The 17,237-nt window shown below is 40.3% G+C and overlaps 1 protein-coding gene across 2 annotated transcripts in view; it reads right to left on the bottom strand.

Moving 5' to 3' along the window:
* Nucleotides 1-9,400: 9,400 nt before the first annotated feature.
* The window catches only part of ANK2 (ankyrin 2), a 247,787-nt gene continuing 239,950 nt past the window's right edge, over nucleotides 9,401-17,237 (bottom strand). For both annotated transcript variants that reach the window (XM_068974921.1, XM_068974920.1), the window contains 6 exons: nucleotides 15,953-16,045; nucleotides 15,384-15,467; nucleotides 15,108-15,272; nucleotides 13,925-14,107; nucleotides 12,165-12,256; nucleotides 9,401-9,584 (listed from right to left, as the gene is read on the bottom strand). In XM_068974921.1, the coding sequence (XP_068831022.1) occupies nucleotides 9,401-9,584; nucleotides 12,165-12,256; nucleotides 13,925-14,107; nucleotides 15,108-15,272; nucleotides 15,384-15,467; nucleotides 15,953-16,045 (801 nt within the window). The remainder of the gene's footprint in view (nucleotides 9,585-12,164; nucleotides 12,257-13,924; nucleotides 14,108-15,107; nucleotides 15,273-15,383; nucleotides 15,468-15,952; nucleotides 16,046-17,237) is intronic.

Below are 17,237 nucleotides of genomic sequence, written 5' to 3' on the forward strand. Positions count from 1 at the left end.
TGTTTCCCCATCTATTTGCCATGAAGTGATGGGACCAGATGCCATGATCTTAGTTTTCTGAATATTGAGTTTTAAGCCAGCTTTTTCACTCTCCTCTTTAACTTTCATCAAGAGGTTCTTTAGTTCTTCACTTTCCGCCATAAGGGTGGTGTCATCTGTGTATCTGAGGTTATTGATATTTCTCCCAGCAATCTTGATTCCAGCTTGTGCTTCATCCAGCCAGTATTTCACATGATGTTTTCTGCATATAAGTTAAATAAGCAGGGTGACAATATACAGCCTTGATGTATTCCCAATCTGGAACCAGTCTGTTGTTCCAGGTCCAGTTCTAACTGTTTTTTCTTGACCTGCATATAGATTTCTCAGGAGGCAGGTAAGTGGTCTGGTATTCCCATCTCTTTAAGAATTTTCCATAGTTGCTTAAAGGCTTTAGGGGAGTCAATAAAGCAGAAGTAGATGTTTGTACTTCTAAAGCAGACTAAATCCAATTGTTGCGATTGGAATTGTATGCCCCCAAAATTCACATTGGATTAATTAAGCATTAAGCTCCAGTACTTCAAAATGTAACTGTAGTTGGAAATAGGGCCTTTAAGGAGGTGACTTGTTTAAAATGAAACCACTATAGCTGGCCCAGCTGAATCTGACTGGTGACATGAGATGACATTTGGACACACAAAGAGACACCAGGCTACCTACACACAGAAGAAAGAAAATGTGAGGACATAGTGAGAAGGTGGCAAAGAGAAAGAGAAGAGAAACGAGTTCTGCTGACATCTTGGCCTGATTCCTGCCCTCCAGAGCTGCCAGAAAACACATCTGTTTTTCAAGCCCTCTAATACGTGGTGTTCTTTTATCACAGTCCTAGGAAATGAACACACCAGTCTAAACAGTAACTGCATCTCTGGAACCACAGACGCTCCAAATTGTCCCTCTGATGCTTGGAGTGACAGACTATGGTTGGGGTGGTGGTTCTTTAAGGTATCAAACATTTGGGAGTCACTCAGAAAATGCACACAAGGCCAACTCATGCAGAAGTTGCTGCTATGCTAGAGGCATGTCAACCCTGCCTACATCATGGCTTAAAGGAGGTCTGAGTTCAACGCCCGGAAAAAAGCTGGCAGGATGAGGATTTCATGCTGACGTTATATTTCAATTGTTTCTGCACAACCACGAAGACAGCTGTTGTGTTCAGACCCGCCTCCAGTCCAGCTCAGGCCCCTGCCAGCACTTCTCTCTACAGCAGCTAAGTTGGACCTAGGAGAGTTTGGGTGGTTTTATGCAATTCTGCAGTTTTGAAAGTGGGAAAAATAAAATAAAAGGAAAGAAAGAAACCCCCCAGCAGAATATGTGTGGGAAGTCTGAAAAAGTATTGGGAACTAGAACTGTGCTCTAAGGACCTGATGAGAAGAAATGAGATCCTGAAGAATCCTTCCTCAGAAGGGAAGTAAATCAAAGGCTTAATTGACAAGCGTGTCCTGTGAGTCTCTGGGCGGAAATGGCTCAACTAATTTGCTAACCTAGAGGGCTCCCACCTTCAGTTCCAAATCAGAGGCTCACTCCTTCCCACAGAGGTGGAAGGTCACAAACATGGGTCCATGCCTAATGGCCTCCAAGGACACATAGGACATGGTGACATTTCTGGATTAAAGGTGACGGGTGGGGCAGGACTTGAGGTCCTTCCCTGCATCTGGTAAGGCGAGAGGATTCCGAGGCAAGTACAGTCAGCCCTCCTTATGTGGGTTCTCCCATTATCGGATTCAACCAGCTATGGATCATTTTGTAGCCTACTGAATCCCTGGATGCAGAACCCATGGGTTTGGAGGGCTGACTCTATCAGGCAATTTTATACAAAAGACTTGAGCATCCATGGGTTTTGATGTCCATGGGGGGGCTTCTGGAACCATCCTGGAGGATAATGAGGGATAACTGATTATTATCTCTTATTTTCCTCATAAGGGAATTGTGTTCAAGTGGGTAAACCTATTCACAAAGTCACATAAATGCTGACATAGCTAGGCTGATTCCAGTCCAGTCTTATTCACGATCATCTGTTTAACCTTCGTGTCATCTATTTAACCTTTGCTTCACAGAGACATTTCAAGGATGTATCAGCTGAACATTTCCAGTGATTGAAGAGATCTGTTGAGTCTCTGGCTACTATACAGAACAGCTGAGCCCGAAGTGTACTGATGTATATTGACATATAAAGTATATTGATCAATATATTGATGTATATTAATACCATGGAGTAATTCAAAACAGGGGAGTACTTCTTTTTCCCCAGGAAGTCTGAATATAATAATAAAGAAAGAATAGTTTAACTTGTGTGCAGGAATTGGATGGGAATGCAGGTTTTTCTTAAGGTCCTTAAAATATTTTCTTAAATATTCTGTTGAGTGAGAAAAAGTTGTATTACATATCGACATAGGTGATTCATTCTAAGATTGTAATTCTAGTTTTAATTAGATCAGAAATAAAAATCATACCTTAACTGAAGGGAGGACAGTGTAGTTTTTCAACAGGGCATGATGACTGAAGACAGGCTTTCCAATGCCTTTTTTATACCATAATGAAAATAAGCAGACCATCTTTACTCTGTGAATCAAGAAAATCTTGTAATGATTTTGGTTCTCATTAAATATTTGTTTAGCTTCCCTTTATCGGTTTATTGTCTACTTGCCACACCCGGAACTGCCATGGTGGCATAAACGACAAGGGCAACTCAAGTTTAAATTCAAGTCGGTTTCAATGTGCATGTAGGTGATCTGCACCTATCCACGGTTAATTCAAGTCATTCATGAGATGCGCATAATCTTCCCTCAGTCTAGGGGGTTCCCCTCAACTTCATGTTTTAAATATTTTTCTGTAAAATGTGATATGAGTCACTGCTCATTTTTTATTTGGGGTTGCAAACCACGTAAACATGGGAAGACATTGAACATTCTCTGATGCTTTAATCTCCTAATCAAGCTCAAGGAAATGGAAGCTCAGAGTTCCTGTCAATAGAAAGCATAACACATGAAATAAATGGGATGGTCACATAGCTACTCCCACTTAGGAAAAAATTCTTTTAATGTTGATTCTTTTTTCTTTGAAATACTTCAAGTATAATTGGTATTCAATTTTGGAAGATCTTGCAAATCAACTAGGCAGATAAGCCAGATTCAGTGAGCTTTCTATCCCATACTAGGTGAGATTTAAACAGATCTTAGGTTTTTACCTTGCTCCTTCATCTGTAACATGTTTTTTTGTCATCTCATTTGTGTGTGTGTGTTCCTGTCTTACTGGATATTTGGCCTGAGGCCTCCAGCACAGGAGTCTGCAAGCAGTTGGGCAGAGCTGTGCTTGGTGCCAAAATGAGGACCCTCAGAAGACTTCACCCCAGTTAATATTCTCTAGGGTCTGAGGTTCTCTGTCAGTCCAGCAGTTTGTACTCAGTGCTCCCACCACAGGAGCTCAGGGGTCATGAACCAAGATTTCCGCAAGCTGCACAGTGTGCCAAACAAAAGGGAGCAGAACGATAACAAAGATTAAAAACAAAAATTATAAAGCTAACAGATATATTAGGAAAAATGGAAATGAAAAAATAACTGGAAGGTAAAACAGAACCACAATAGCAAAAAGAAAAAAAAAAAGAAAAAGACCAGAAAAGGCCTTGGCTGTGAGGGTGGGGTGTAGGGAGCGGGCGGGGTCCAGGCTCAGGGCCTGGGGTGTGGGGGCGGGACTTAGGACCCTAGCAGGCTCCCCAGGGCCTGAGTGGGTAGGGGAAACACTAGCAGCATTTCCCTGATTTTCTGAATCCTGGAGGATCTCTCCCCATCCCCATTGATCCCCTTGCAGTGAGGGGCCTCTCCAGGTGTGGGAACACCTCTCCTCCCCAAGCCAGGGGTGCCAGTCCTAACTTCCACTCCTCCCCACCCCAACATTCTACCTGGTCACTCGGGAGTTCCTCTTGTCCCCTTGTGTGTCAAGGTCCCCTATCAGCATCTGGTAGGCACCCTAAGTTATGAGGAAAGGTGAACTCCATGTCCTCCTACTCCTCCATAATAAAAGCCATATACAACAAACCCAAAGCAAACACCATTCTCTATGGTGAAAACCTGAAAGCATTTCCTCTAATACCAGGAATAAGACAGGATGTGTAGTCTCATTACTCTTTTCAACACAGTTTTGGAAGTCCTAGCCATGGCAATCAGAGAAAAAAGAAGCCAAAGGAATCCAAATCAGAAAAGAAGTAAAACTGTCACTATTTGCAGATGACATGATACGATACATAGAAAATCCTAAAGATGCCACCAGAAAATTATTAATACTAAAGCTAATCAGTGAATTTGGTAAAGTTGCAGGATACAAAATTAATGCCCAGAAATATCTTACATTCCTATATACTAACAATTAAAGATTAGCATGCAAAAGATCTGTACTCAGATAACTGTAAAACACTGATGAAAGAAATCAAAGATGACAAACATATGGAGAAATATACCACGTTCTTGGATTGGAAGAATCAATTTTGTGAAATGATTGTATTACCCAAGGCAATCTAGAAATTCAATGCAATCTCTATCAAATTACCAATCACATTCTTCACAGAATTAGAACAAAAAATTTTACAGTTTGTGTGGAAATACAAAAGAACCTGAATAGGCAAAGCAACCTTGAGAAAGTAAAACAGAGGAATCAGGCTCCCTGACTTCAAACTATACTATAAAACTACAGTAATCAAGACAGTATGGTACCAGCACAGAAGAAGAAATATAGATCAATGGTACAGAATAGAAAGTCTAGAGATAAACCTATACATCTATGGCCACCTAATCAATGACACAGGAGGCAAGGATATACAGTGGATAAAAGACAGCCTCTTCAATGAATGGTGCTGGGAAAATTGAACAGCTATGTGTAAAAGAATGAATTAGAACACTACGTAACACCACACACACAAATAAACTCAAAATGGATTAAAGATCTAAATGTAAGACCAGACACTATAAAACTCTTAGAGGGAAAGCATAGGAAAAACACACTGACATAAACAACAGCAAGATTTTTTTTTAACCTCCTAATGAAAATAAACACAAAAATAAGCAAATGAGACCTAATTAAACTTAAAAGCTTTTGTACAGCAAAGGAAACCACAAGATGAAAAACAACCCTCAGAATGGGAGAAAATATTTGCAAATGAAGCAATTAACAAAGGGTTAATTTCCAAAATATACAAACACCTCATGCAGCTCAATATCAAAAAAACAGACAGCCTAATCAAAAAATGAGCAGATCTAAACAGACACCTCTCTAAAGAAGACATACAGATGGCTAAGAGGCACATGAAAAGATGCTCAAGATCACTAATTATTAGAGAAACACAAATCAAAAGTACAGATATCATCTCAGACCTGTCAGAATGGCCATCATCAAAATATTTACAAATAATAAATTACTGGAGAGGATGTGGCAAAAAGGAACCCTCTTGCACTATGTAAAGCTCAAAATTCTCCAAGCTAGACTTCAACAGTACATGAACAGAGACCTTCCAGCTGTTCAAGCTGTATTTAGAAAAGGCAGAGGAGCTGACTCATTAGAAAAGACCCTGATGCTGGGGATGACAGAGAGTGAGATGGTTGGATGGCATCATTGACTTGATAGGCATGACTCCGGGAGTTGGTGATGGACAGGGAAGCCTGGCACGCTGCAGTCCATGGGGTCACAAAGAGTCAGACTCGACTTAGCAACTGAACTGAACTGAACTTGCACTATGGGTGGGAATGTATATTGATAAAGCCACTGTGGAAAACAGTATGGAGTTTCCTTTAAAACCTAAAAATAAAAGTACCATAAGACCCAGCAATCCCCATACTGGGCATATGTACTGAGCATATATACTTTTGGGGCATAATCCAAAAAGACACATGTAACCCCAATGTCACTGCAACACTATTTACAGTAGCCAGGACACGGAAACTAAACATCTAACGACAGGTGAATGGATAAGGAAGACACAGTACATATATACAATGAAATATTACTCAGTCAGAAAAAGGAATGAAACTGGGTCATTTGCAGAGAAGTGCATGGACCTAGAGTGAAGTTAGTCAGAGAAAAACAAACATTGTATATTAATGCATACATGTGGAAACTGTAAAAACGGTACTGCTGCTGCTGCTGCTGCTAAGTCGCTTCAGTCGTGTCCGACTCTTTGCGACCCCATAGAAGGCGGGCCACCAGGCTCCCCCGTCCCTGGGATTCTCCAGGCAAGAACACTGGAGTGGGTTGCCATTTCCTTCTCCAATGCATGAAAGTGAAAAGTGAAAGTGAAGTCGCTCAGTCGTGTAGGGCACTGAGAATGCCCTACATGAATGGGTTGGAATGAACCCATTTCCAGGGTAGGAACAGAGCCATTGATGCCGAGAATGAACGTGTGGACACGGGGTTAGGGGAAGGGGAGGGTGGGACAAACTGAGAGGCTACAATTGACATACATACACTACCACCTGTAAGCTAGATAGCTGGTGGGAACCTGCTACAACGTTTAGGAAGCTCGGCTCGGTGCTCTGTGATGACCTAGATGGGTAGGACCGGGGGTGGGGGATGGCGGCAAGGAGGAGCAAAAAGGAAAGGATACATGTATACACAGAGCTGATTCACTTCACCAGAAAGTAACAGAACATTGTAAAGCAATTATACTTCAATAAAAAAAAGCATAAAATAAATAAAATGACTCAATTCTTAAGCTGTGTCTTTCTGTTGTTTTTGCAGTAAAAAGGTTATAGCAGCACTAAAGGACTTCTTCCAAAAACAAAACCAAAGATACTCTCCAAACACAACTGGTTTCAGTTTTGCACATCCCTGCACTGTTCTTTATTTGCATTAAAGGATCCATTTCATTTCTAACTCTCAGTCGATGAGAGACGAGTAAAGCCCCAGAGCTAAATGGTGCTTCCAAAGGCAGAAGGCGTTCTCTGAGCACCATGACCGCACAGAAGAGCATGGCCCCTCTTCGCATCTCTTCCAGGCCCCCAAATTCCCATTTCTCGTTTACTCGTGATCCCAAAACTAAAAATAAATCATTGTTTTTCTCCTTTTGCATAACAATAAAAATTCTTTCAAGACAGAATACAGTCTGTTTCTCCCAGTGCTTAACAGCATTGGGCATGAAGAATATTCAGTTCCCAAACAAGAACAAAAGCAAATTGTGTCTTCCTTCAGGCTTCACATCTATTTCATCTCTTTAATATTAATCTGTAATCTCCTGGAATCAAAGGTGAGTGATAAAGAACAACAAATCACTGTTGCCACATTTAACACTTGTACATTTTATTTAATTAAATCAGCCATTGTACACATTGCAGCTATGTACTGTTAGTGTTGTATTTTTTCCGTTAACTAATACATGCCCTCAAAGATATATTCAATTAGTGTTATCACCATGGGAACAAGATGCTGATTCATCAACTGAAAATTCACTTCTTCTCACAGTATTCAAGTTTTTTGATTACACAGCAAAAATCAAAACCAAAAAAAAAAAAAAAAAAGGTGAATAACCATTATGTTGTTACACAGACATCATCTGCACTGCAAATAACACAACAGAAATGCTTTTCTTGAGCTCCAGTGAAGGTTTGGACAAGAAGGCCATGGTGTGCTCAAAAAGTTTCACCACTGGCCTCCCTCATTTAGGCTGCCAAAGAATGCTTTATTTCCTATCCAATTGCCAAAAAGTGCTATCATTTGAGGTTTAGGAGATTTGGCTTGTGGGAAACCTCCCTCCCAGGAAATTTTCTCTCTTGGCAACATTACTTGAAATGATGAAGTACCATTGTTTGTCATCTTTGTTTTTGACATTCGGAACAATGAGTCATTTTCGCACAACAGGAAAAGACCAGATAGCATTGGAAAATGTTCAATCCCTGGAGGATAGACTCTAGTTTTTAAAATTTTTAAATTTCATCTTCATTGAATATACTTTTCTTTAACAAATAACTGAGTCAAAATGTATACTGTTTATATGAATATATTTGTGAATATATATATGTTAAAATGCTACACAGCTTCAACCACTAGAGTAACGAGGAGTAGGACATGGAAATCACTCAGATGATTAAAGTCCCTTCTTTGAAACAGACAGACAGGAACGTGCACAAATGCACTTCAGAGTTTCCAAGGGAGTTCGGATTTCAAATAAATAAACTAAAAATTTTAAACCCAAACCAAAATTTTCAGGATTTCTCAATCTCGTCTGCAAGCTAAAAAACAGACCTAGCAGAAAAGTGAAAAGTGCTTGCTGAGGGTAAAAAGAATGAAAACCATTGATGTGATTAGAAGAGGGGTTTGTGGTTTGATTCTTAAATGCTACATGCAGGTATTAGAGAAGATATAAACCTGGAGAGGAAAAAAAAAAAAAGAAGAAGAAACCACTTCAACATGGTGAAGGAGTTCAACCATTTGTGTTGGGCAAATCTTGTTTCCGATGAATTATCTACAGTGCAGTGGCCAGGAGAAAGTACCACCAATAAGACAGCGTGGTTTGCTAAAGCAGCAATGAAAACTGGAAAACTACAGTAGTTATAGCTTTTTAAAATACCCTGCCAACATGTCCCAAATCTAAAGGACCTGAAGATGCTAGACAGCTGTGGGATGCTGCTGCTGGCAACTGAACACCTCACTGCTTCATCTCGTTGCCTCGGCTCCCCGCCTCCCCGCCCTCGATGACGGCTGGAGAGTCATAAATCGTGGCTGGCCAGCACCAGCAGTAAGTGCTTAGTTAGGACAGTTCTTCAAGGTTATGAACCCATCTTTAACTAGGAGCCAGGGCTACTCTGGAAATTCTAAGGACATGGTAGGTCTGAAGTGCTTCTTTTGTGGTAGAACTGTATTATCATTCGATTGTGTTAGCAATATCTTAATGAACCATGGTTCAGCAATTCCTCTAGAGGCCTTTTACTCCGTGATGCCCAGTGTAGTCATGATAGGCAGTGGTTTTAATTTTAATATAGTGTTCATCTGAGCATTAGCTATATACATCGTACACGGGTATCTCTTGGAAGGATTCCTATGTGTCATCATTTGAAGAGGTCTGCAGGTGAAGTTCTCCCGTTGAATGGATTTTCATGGAGCTTGTGCAGAAGCCAAGAAGAACAATGGAGGTGGCCAGGTCCCAGGTCAGCACAGACACAACAGAGTAGTGGATACAGCATCCAGAGTGAGGGATGCTATCTTTGGTCACAAATTAGCTTACAGTTAAAGAGGATGGGGGAAAACTCAAACCAAATGCCGCATGTTTCCTAGAAGTGAAATGTCAGGGTATCCCATTAATCAGGCCAGTGAGGTCACTCCTCTAATGAAACGGGACGTTGCATATTGAGTGAAGGTGTGGTTTCTGGTGTGAGAACTGGGCAGCCCCTCACTGGGCCTCTTGCTTCGAGTCCTCCTTGCAGAAATGCCGAAGGAGTTGCTGGAGGTCGTGCTGGAGGTCATCCTGGTCTAGGGCTTCTGGGACATCCTCCAGGTGCTCCAAGTAAATGCGTTTTCCCTGCTGGTCCTTCACCACAGCCCTCTTCTGGGTTCTAGCTTTACTCATTGTTGTCCTGGAGGAAAGCAGACAAGAGAATGTTACATTCTTTCTTTACTGCTAAAGGCAGCTACTACCTTTGGCACGAGGGGACCCAAGACATGAAGGCAGTACTTATTGTCGACGCCTCTGTACTGGGCGGTTACCATCTCTGCACTTCTTTCTTTTAAACACGGCTCTCCTATTTAAATGACTCATGAGATTTCGAAAAAGTATTCTGGAACAAGGAGCATTTTTTTTTTTAACTTTAAGAAATATTTCAAATAAATTAAATGTTGCTTTCATATGATTCTCTTAAGAACTAACCGTACAATCATGCCTGTTTTGATTAGGGCACTGCCTCATCTCAAAATACTGTTATATTGGTACAATTATTTTCCTGCATCCTTACTGCAAAGTGATCACACTGTGATTTGCTCCCTCTCTACCTGTAAATACAATTCTTCACTCCACAAATAAGTGGTGAACATGTCTTATGGACCAGGTACTATTATTATAATAGCAAGTAAGGAAACTGGATCTCAGAGAATTTAAGCAATGCTCCAAATACAAAAAATAGCTAAATTACTAGAGAGCAGGGCCCAAAATCAAAGATTTCAGGATTTGAATCTATAACCATGAGGCCATAGAGACCAACTTTATACCAGCATTGGAAGTATCAGTTTTTGAAGCTTTACCCAGTATTTTCCTTACAGATTCCTAGTGTCAAGAACCTGAGGGTTCTGCCCACGGGCTGCCCTTAAGCATTATTCTTCCTTCTGACATCTCTACACATCTGTCAAGAGCACTTTGATTTTTTAAATGGCTGACTTCAGTCAAAACACTTCCGGCTTACCTTTGGACATCTTGTCTCCTTCCGTCTCTTGTGTTGTCTTATCACCCCTTTCCTTTGAGTCTACCTGAATTATTTGGTATCTGAAAGCAAACTTTCATTTGTTCCTTTTGAGTAAAACGTCAAATTTGGTGCCAGTGGTTGAAATCAGATTGTTTTATCACTATTCAGCATCCATATATATTTTTTTCACCCAAAATGCAAATTTCTGACTGTTGCCACCAGGATCTAGCATAAACCTTTAGGGCGCTGGCATTGGGGGTTAAGCTTCTATCAGAGGACACTGCTTGGTGTTTTGTGTCCACAAACGTCAATCAATGTGTTTATGAATACACTTACATATAGGACTCAAACAGTGGAATGAACTGCATGCCTATCAGGGGAGCAGTGGGTATGATCAAATGTCTTCAGCAACATGTAAGATAAAGTGTTGTGGATCACAAATAGAGTTCCATAAACTAAGTAGCTGTGGAACTGGACTGAGATGTCTATATTCCTGGCTTCAAATTCACCAGCTGTCACTGACAGTTTTGGATGAACTGGTCTCAATCTAATTCCATCTTAAGATCTCATGATGCTAGGGTGTGCGTGGTTTATGTGGTCCCATATGAATAACTGAGTAAAAAGACGTAAAAGTTCAGAGTATAAAAAGCACTTTATCCTTAATTCATATAGCATTTTTAAAGTTCTGTGAGCAATTACTCTCTCTTAAATTCCTAGCTGGGGGCTGTTTTTCACATGTGGTTGGAGGGTGGAATTGTGACAGAACCTTTAATTTCACTGTTCTAATTATTATGTTCTATAAGGCTAAAAATAGCCTTGTAGAGTACTATAAACGACCATCTTTCTTTTCCTTTCACTGAAATGAAAAGCACAGCAGTAACTTCAATGTCCACTGTGTCTTCAATGAGAAGCTGAGAACATTTTGTTAATACACATGGCATTGCTAGAAGTCCAGAAAGAAGTGAAGTGACAGTGCCCAAGTTTACACATCGAACAGGCAATGGGGATGAGGGTAGACCAGAAAGCCTCAGAGTGAATTCTCGTTCATATGCACAGATATGAGCTGCTTACTGCTTTTATAATACTTTCTGAATTTATTAGAGCCCCCGGTTTCAGCCTCACTAGGTACATTCAGCTTCACGGGTATCAAATTCATGCTCATGTTATTTGCCACTCACATGCAGGATCATGAAACAGCTTGTTAAAGACAAAAACCCATCAAAGGAATGATTTACCAAGATTGAGCTGAAGGCAGCTAGATTAATTTGTGAGCAATTTAATTGGATTCCTCTTACTGTGTTCTACAATGGAATATCCCAGATGGTTGGCCCAGCGAAACTGGTGACTTGCTGAAATCTAGGAAGGGACTGTCTAACAGTCATCTATTATCATGTCTTAGTGTTACTTAAAATTTTTTTTATTTGCTCATTTATTTATGGCTGTGCTGGGTCTTCATTTCCGTGGTACGTGGGATCTTCCTGGACCAGGGATTGAACCCAGGTCTCCTGCATTGGCAAGCGGATTCCTCACCACTGAGCCACCAGGGAAGCACCTGAGTATTACTTTTAAAGCATCAGGAGAACACTTTAGGAATGACACAGCGACAGAAGTGTCACTTGACGGAAGTCTTAAAATGCAGGGTGAGTCTGTAGCTCCCAAAGGTTTTAGGGTAGATGTGCGGACTCTATTTACCTTTTCTTAAAATTAGAAAACTTTTAAAAAGTGTTAGTTGGCAAAGCATCACCCCATGCTAACCCAAACCTTCTAATTATTGATCCATCCTCCTTCAGGACTTCATTCTCTACTAAACTGGGGGAGTAGACTTTCATGTGGCTACCTGTGTAACTCAAAGCCTGAAATACGGAAAAAACAGAACAAGACAAAGTCCATCATAAACCATAGACTTTAACTTAATCTACCACTCTGCTTAATGGATAGTCAATATAAAAATACATGCTTGAAAGGATAAAGAAAAGCAATTCTTAGGAGCAGATCTAAGGATCAGGTTTTATTTAACAGGTCTGTAAAATTTCTTCCATTCATGAAGGAGACTTGTTCAACTACTTTACAGTGGTCCCTGCCTATACTGGTTGATTTCTAATTTCCTCCTCGCCTCACCCTGCTCCTTTCTACAACTCAGACTTTAATGACAAATACAATCAATAATGACCAGAGGCAAAAACAAGCAACAAACAAATAAAGTGTATAACTCAGGGGATTCTTCTTTTGATAGTTCAAGGTCGCCAGTTGTCAAAATGTGAAGAACTAAAAGTATTACAAATAAAGTATGCTCTTAATATCCTAATGCATTCATATATAATCTCAATGCATACTGTGGGTATAAAAGAGGGCATACACATAACATTTTGGAGAAGGCAATGGCACCCCACTTCAGTACTCTTGCCTGGAAAATCCCATGGACAGAGGAGCCTGGTAGGCTGTAGTCCATGGGGTCGCTAAGAGTCAGACACGACTGAGAGACTTCACTTTGACTTTTCACGTTCATGCACTGGAGAAGGAACTGGCAACCCACTCCAGTATTCTTGCCTAGACAATCCCAGAGATGGGGCAGCCTGGTGGGCTGCCATCTATGGGGTTGCACAGGGTCGGACATGACTGAAGCGACCTAGCAGCGGCAGCAGCAACACATAACATTTAACTTCAAAATGTTTCAATAGCGAAGAATGTTTCATAGACCTATTTGGCACATGCCCACCAGCCCTTAGCTGAATATTTGGGACCAAATGTGTTTCAAATTTCCGGTTTTTTTCCTTTTTGGATTTTAGGTAATATGAGGTATACACGGTATATTCTAATATCTCAGTTGGGTTAGGGACAGCATCCTGAAATCATACCCATTAATGTATCAATAGAAAAACACAAACATTCATTCTTTTGGAATAAAAAAGACTCCAAGTCATTACAATTCCTTGTCAGTTCACACTAAGTTTTTCTGCCAAACTAGCTTGCTACTATCTGAAAAAATTTGTTTTGGTTTTCAAAATTTGAGGAGTTTTTGTATTGTAGTAAGTGTTTATGGATATCACTATGGACCCATTTTGTAATTATTGAAAATCAGAACTTAATTATAAATGCTTGATTTATTTATGGTTATGAAAGATATCTGAATCTTCTTTAATGCGTATCACTGGAAATATCTGAGAATATCCATGAGCAAAAATAAGGGGCAATATCTAATTTTTTCCCTTACGAATTGGAAGTACAAGTCAGTTCTGAGACTTTAAGGCAAGAGGTACCATCATGCCCCCACTTTGGAGATTCTGATCCAGAATGAGCTGAAGTGAATCCTGGTCATATGGATTTTTAAAAACTCTTCAGGTGGCTCAAATGAACACATGTTGAGGAAAATTATTTCACTGTACACATTATTCAAATAGGAATTCTACGCTCTTGAATTATTCTGCAACCTTCCAAGAATACAGGTATGGAATGACACAATGATAAATCATTTTCTTCTCAAACAGAAAGCACATAAAGACAAGGTGATGATGCTTCTATACCTCTTCAAAGTCATCTTTGGCTGAAGGAAGATCAGTGGCTAAACTAGAATCCCCCAGATGTTTCTCCATCCTCTCTCCATGGACCACAGTTGTCTTAACAACTTTGCTGACTCTACGGCCTTCCACTGGTTCAGCCTGAAATTGTGAGGTACTGGACAAAATGCTGGGCTCAGACAAAGTTACCTGATGAATGAAGGACACACAATACACAGTTTCTGATGACCAAAATGTAACAATGATGAATTTTTCCAGGCCCAAACCCACATACTACAACAGTGTATCTTAAAAACAGCATTTTGTCCACAAAAAGCAGAAAAAAAACTACAATCAATTGGTAACATCTATGTAATGACCATACAGACACAGCACCAAATCAGCCACTTAATTCGTTGCTTGGACAGAGGTTGATCAGGAAGTTTCATGACTGAGGAACTGGCTGCTCAGGGCAGACACAGTGCCCTACGGATGAACTCTCTTTTCCCAAGTGTAAATGGGTTGTTCTGACGTTATGAAGACAAAATTAACCATCAAAGAAGGAACTTAGAGAGACATGAGAAACTGAAAATGTAGATTTTTAGAGAACCTCATGTGTATAATAATAAAATTTTGAGGATGTGAATGGATACAAGATGGTGAGAACGTCGCAAACTACATGTCAAAGAGAGTAAATACACTTCTGAAAGAGGCAAGTAAAACAGGAAGAAATAAAACTACAAATCAAGGGAGTTTCTGGATCCTGATTTCAGTGACTCTGAAATGCAGAAGTTTAGAAATCCAGTATTTATCAAAGGTGCCCTAGAGAAGGCTGTGGTGACTGACTGGGCACAGCACCACAGTGCATTTGCACAAGTTTTTTTTTTTCAGAATCTACCACTTGCCAGCTAATAGGATTGCTGTCTTTAAAATTTTGACTTTTGGATGTCTGCTCCTATCAACTGAATTAATGAGAAAGTGGAAATGAAAAGGACCAAAGACAATCAGTACAGTGGTTACAAATCTCCCTCGTGGTTATTTAAAAATTTTCTACATCACAAAGACAAAAAAAATCAATGTGTAACTAAACACAGGCTGCCTTACAAAGGGGAGAAGTGAGGCCAACAGGATTAAACTATCTCGTCCAACTCTTGTGAGCTCTATTTTACACCTCTCCATAAAGTCAGTTCTGGAGACGTTATGGGCTCACCTCTGACTGCTCAGTGTCACTCTTCAACACAATGCGTTTTATGACTTTGGAATAGCCATCCCCTTCTTCAACACTGATAGAATCCTGTGGAGTTCCCTGCATCGTAATCTCTTCTTTCTCTGTGCCATCAGAGGAGATGAACCGCCTAATAATTTTCCTAGTAACCTAGAAGACATTTTATTCATGTAACTTGTTTTTAAGTGACAGTGCCAGGGTACTGATACACATTTAGACAGAAAACTTGAATCAATCATGTTAAGATACTTAAGATAATACCTTCTTTACCACGGTGTGTCCATGCTCATCGATGTATTCTTCTTCTGTGACTGTTTCTGGGGGTATGTCAGGCATATCATCTCCCTACACAGTTGAGAGAAAAGGGTCACTTCTGTGTTTAACATCAGTGCTAAAGAACTACTCCCAAGTGCTTATAATGCAAGGAATGTTAGAAAATTAAAGGAGCTTTGAGAAGCATTGCTGAGATGCCAAATCCTGTCAAGTAGTAAGTTTAAAAAAAAAAAAGGTGGGTAACAACATGCTAGAAAATCTGACCGAAGTTAGCTCAAACTTAAACAAACAAACAAAAATAGACCAGCCAGAGGTGAGGCGGGTGGAGCTGGGGATGCTAAATCTTGCTCTTGCTGTTCATTCTCTCAGAGGGAGGCTGTGGATGTCATTACTGCTTCATTTCTTTACAAACAGAACTTAGGAGGGTTAAGGATCTGCTTTCTGAAGGCCATGCACTACCTAAGGAGCATGCCAAGCCCTCCACTCCAGGCTGCTCACTCTCAAAGGGTTATGGGGACAGAAGTGTCCTGGACGTGCAGTAACGGAATAACTGGTACCTGAATAATCACTCGTCGGCGGACAACCCTGGTTGTTACCATCGCCTCCTCATCTGAGCTGGCCTCCAGCTCACCTAATTCCTCTGTTAGCTCCTGGTGGAAGCATGGAAGCAGGGTTTCTGTTTATCATGCTAAGGAATGTCTCTTCACTACAGGTTTCTGTTTTAGCTCACACTGGTTTCTGCAAGTTCTATTCGTGGAGGCTTCGGTAGAAAAGCCAGGAGGGGTGAAAAAGGCACGTGCTGGGCTCAGACTTCAGTGAGAATATAGCCTTTTGTTTACCGAATTAAAAAAAAAAATCTGAAATTCTGACAGCGGCCTGAGCACCCATCCGTCAAACTGCATCAGAAGAAAGAAGCAACTTGCCCACTCTTCTTGGACTTCAACTCCTGATGCAGGCACAGATCACAGGCAGCTCAAAAAACACCTGTGAGCTGTTGATTCTTGGGCTCAGGCGTGGAATGACCCACCAAAGGCACAGAAATAGCCTATGCTTGTAGAAGAACTTTCTGCAGGAAGCCAAAATTTCCTGTAGCTAGTATCTGGCCAGTAGTGAGTTTCCCTGCCATCAAGGAAGACAGGCTATGAATAGTATTAGACTCGCTGTGCAGAGAAGCTGAGGTGCAGAGGCCAATCCAATTTTATGGGTCTGACCCAAAGCCAGAGCTGGAGCTAAGGTCATAACTTTAGATGAAAACATATCTCTTGGGAGCCATATATTGAATCATTCTTTCCTAATGGAATGCTATTTTTAAAAATTCTATTGAAAAATAGAAAAGATTACTCAACTAAATTTTGTCAACATACTTTAAAATTTCACTTATATTTCCATATTCTTTCATGCTGCAGGAAAACATGTAAATTTCCAGCCAAATTATACTTTAAGTACACTTAGGAACCTACTGCCTAGAAATATGGTCAGTAAGAAAAGTGACTGAAATTGGACCCTTAAGTCAGGGTCATGAGATGAAAAGAGTCAAAATAGGAAGCTTAAGAGAAGGAATTAGAAATTCATCAATAATAAGTAGAATAGCCCCATATAAATAATGTGGAATATAGGGCAATTTATCAAAATTTACTCATATGCATAGGACAGATTAAATATATGAATTATCCACATAATTGTTTCAAGTGTACAGTTCAGTTAGCCTATATATTCTTAGACTAAAACTGGCAAATTTTAAGTTCAGACAGCATCTATGAAACATTTTTACTAGAAATTCATTTAAGCCAAGAACTTGAGAGACGAATAAAGGCTGTACAAAGGCAAACTTGGAATAAACAT

Source organism: Capricornis sumatraensis, chromosome 7, assembly GCF_032405125.1.
Source record: "Capricornis sumatraensis isolate serow.1 chromosome 7, serow.2, whole genome shotgun sequence".
Taxonomy (NCBI): Eukaryota; Metazoa; Chordata; class Mammalia; order Artiodactyla; family Bovidae; genus Capricornis; species Capricornis sumatraensis.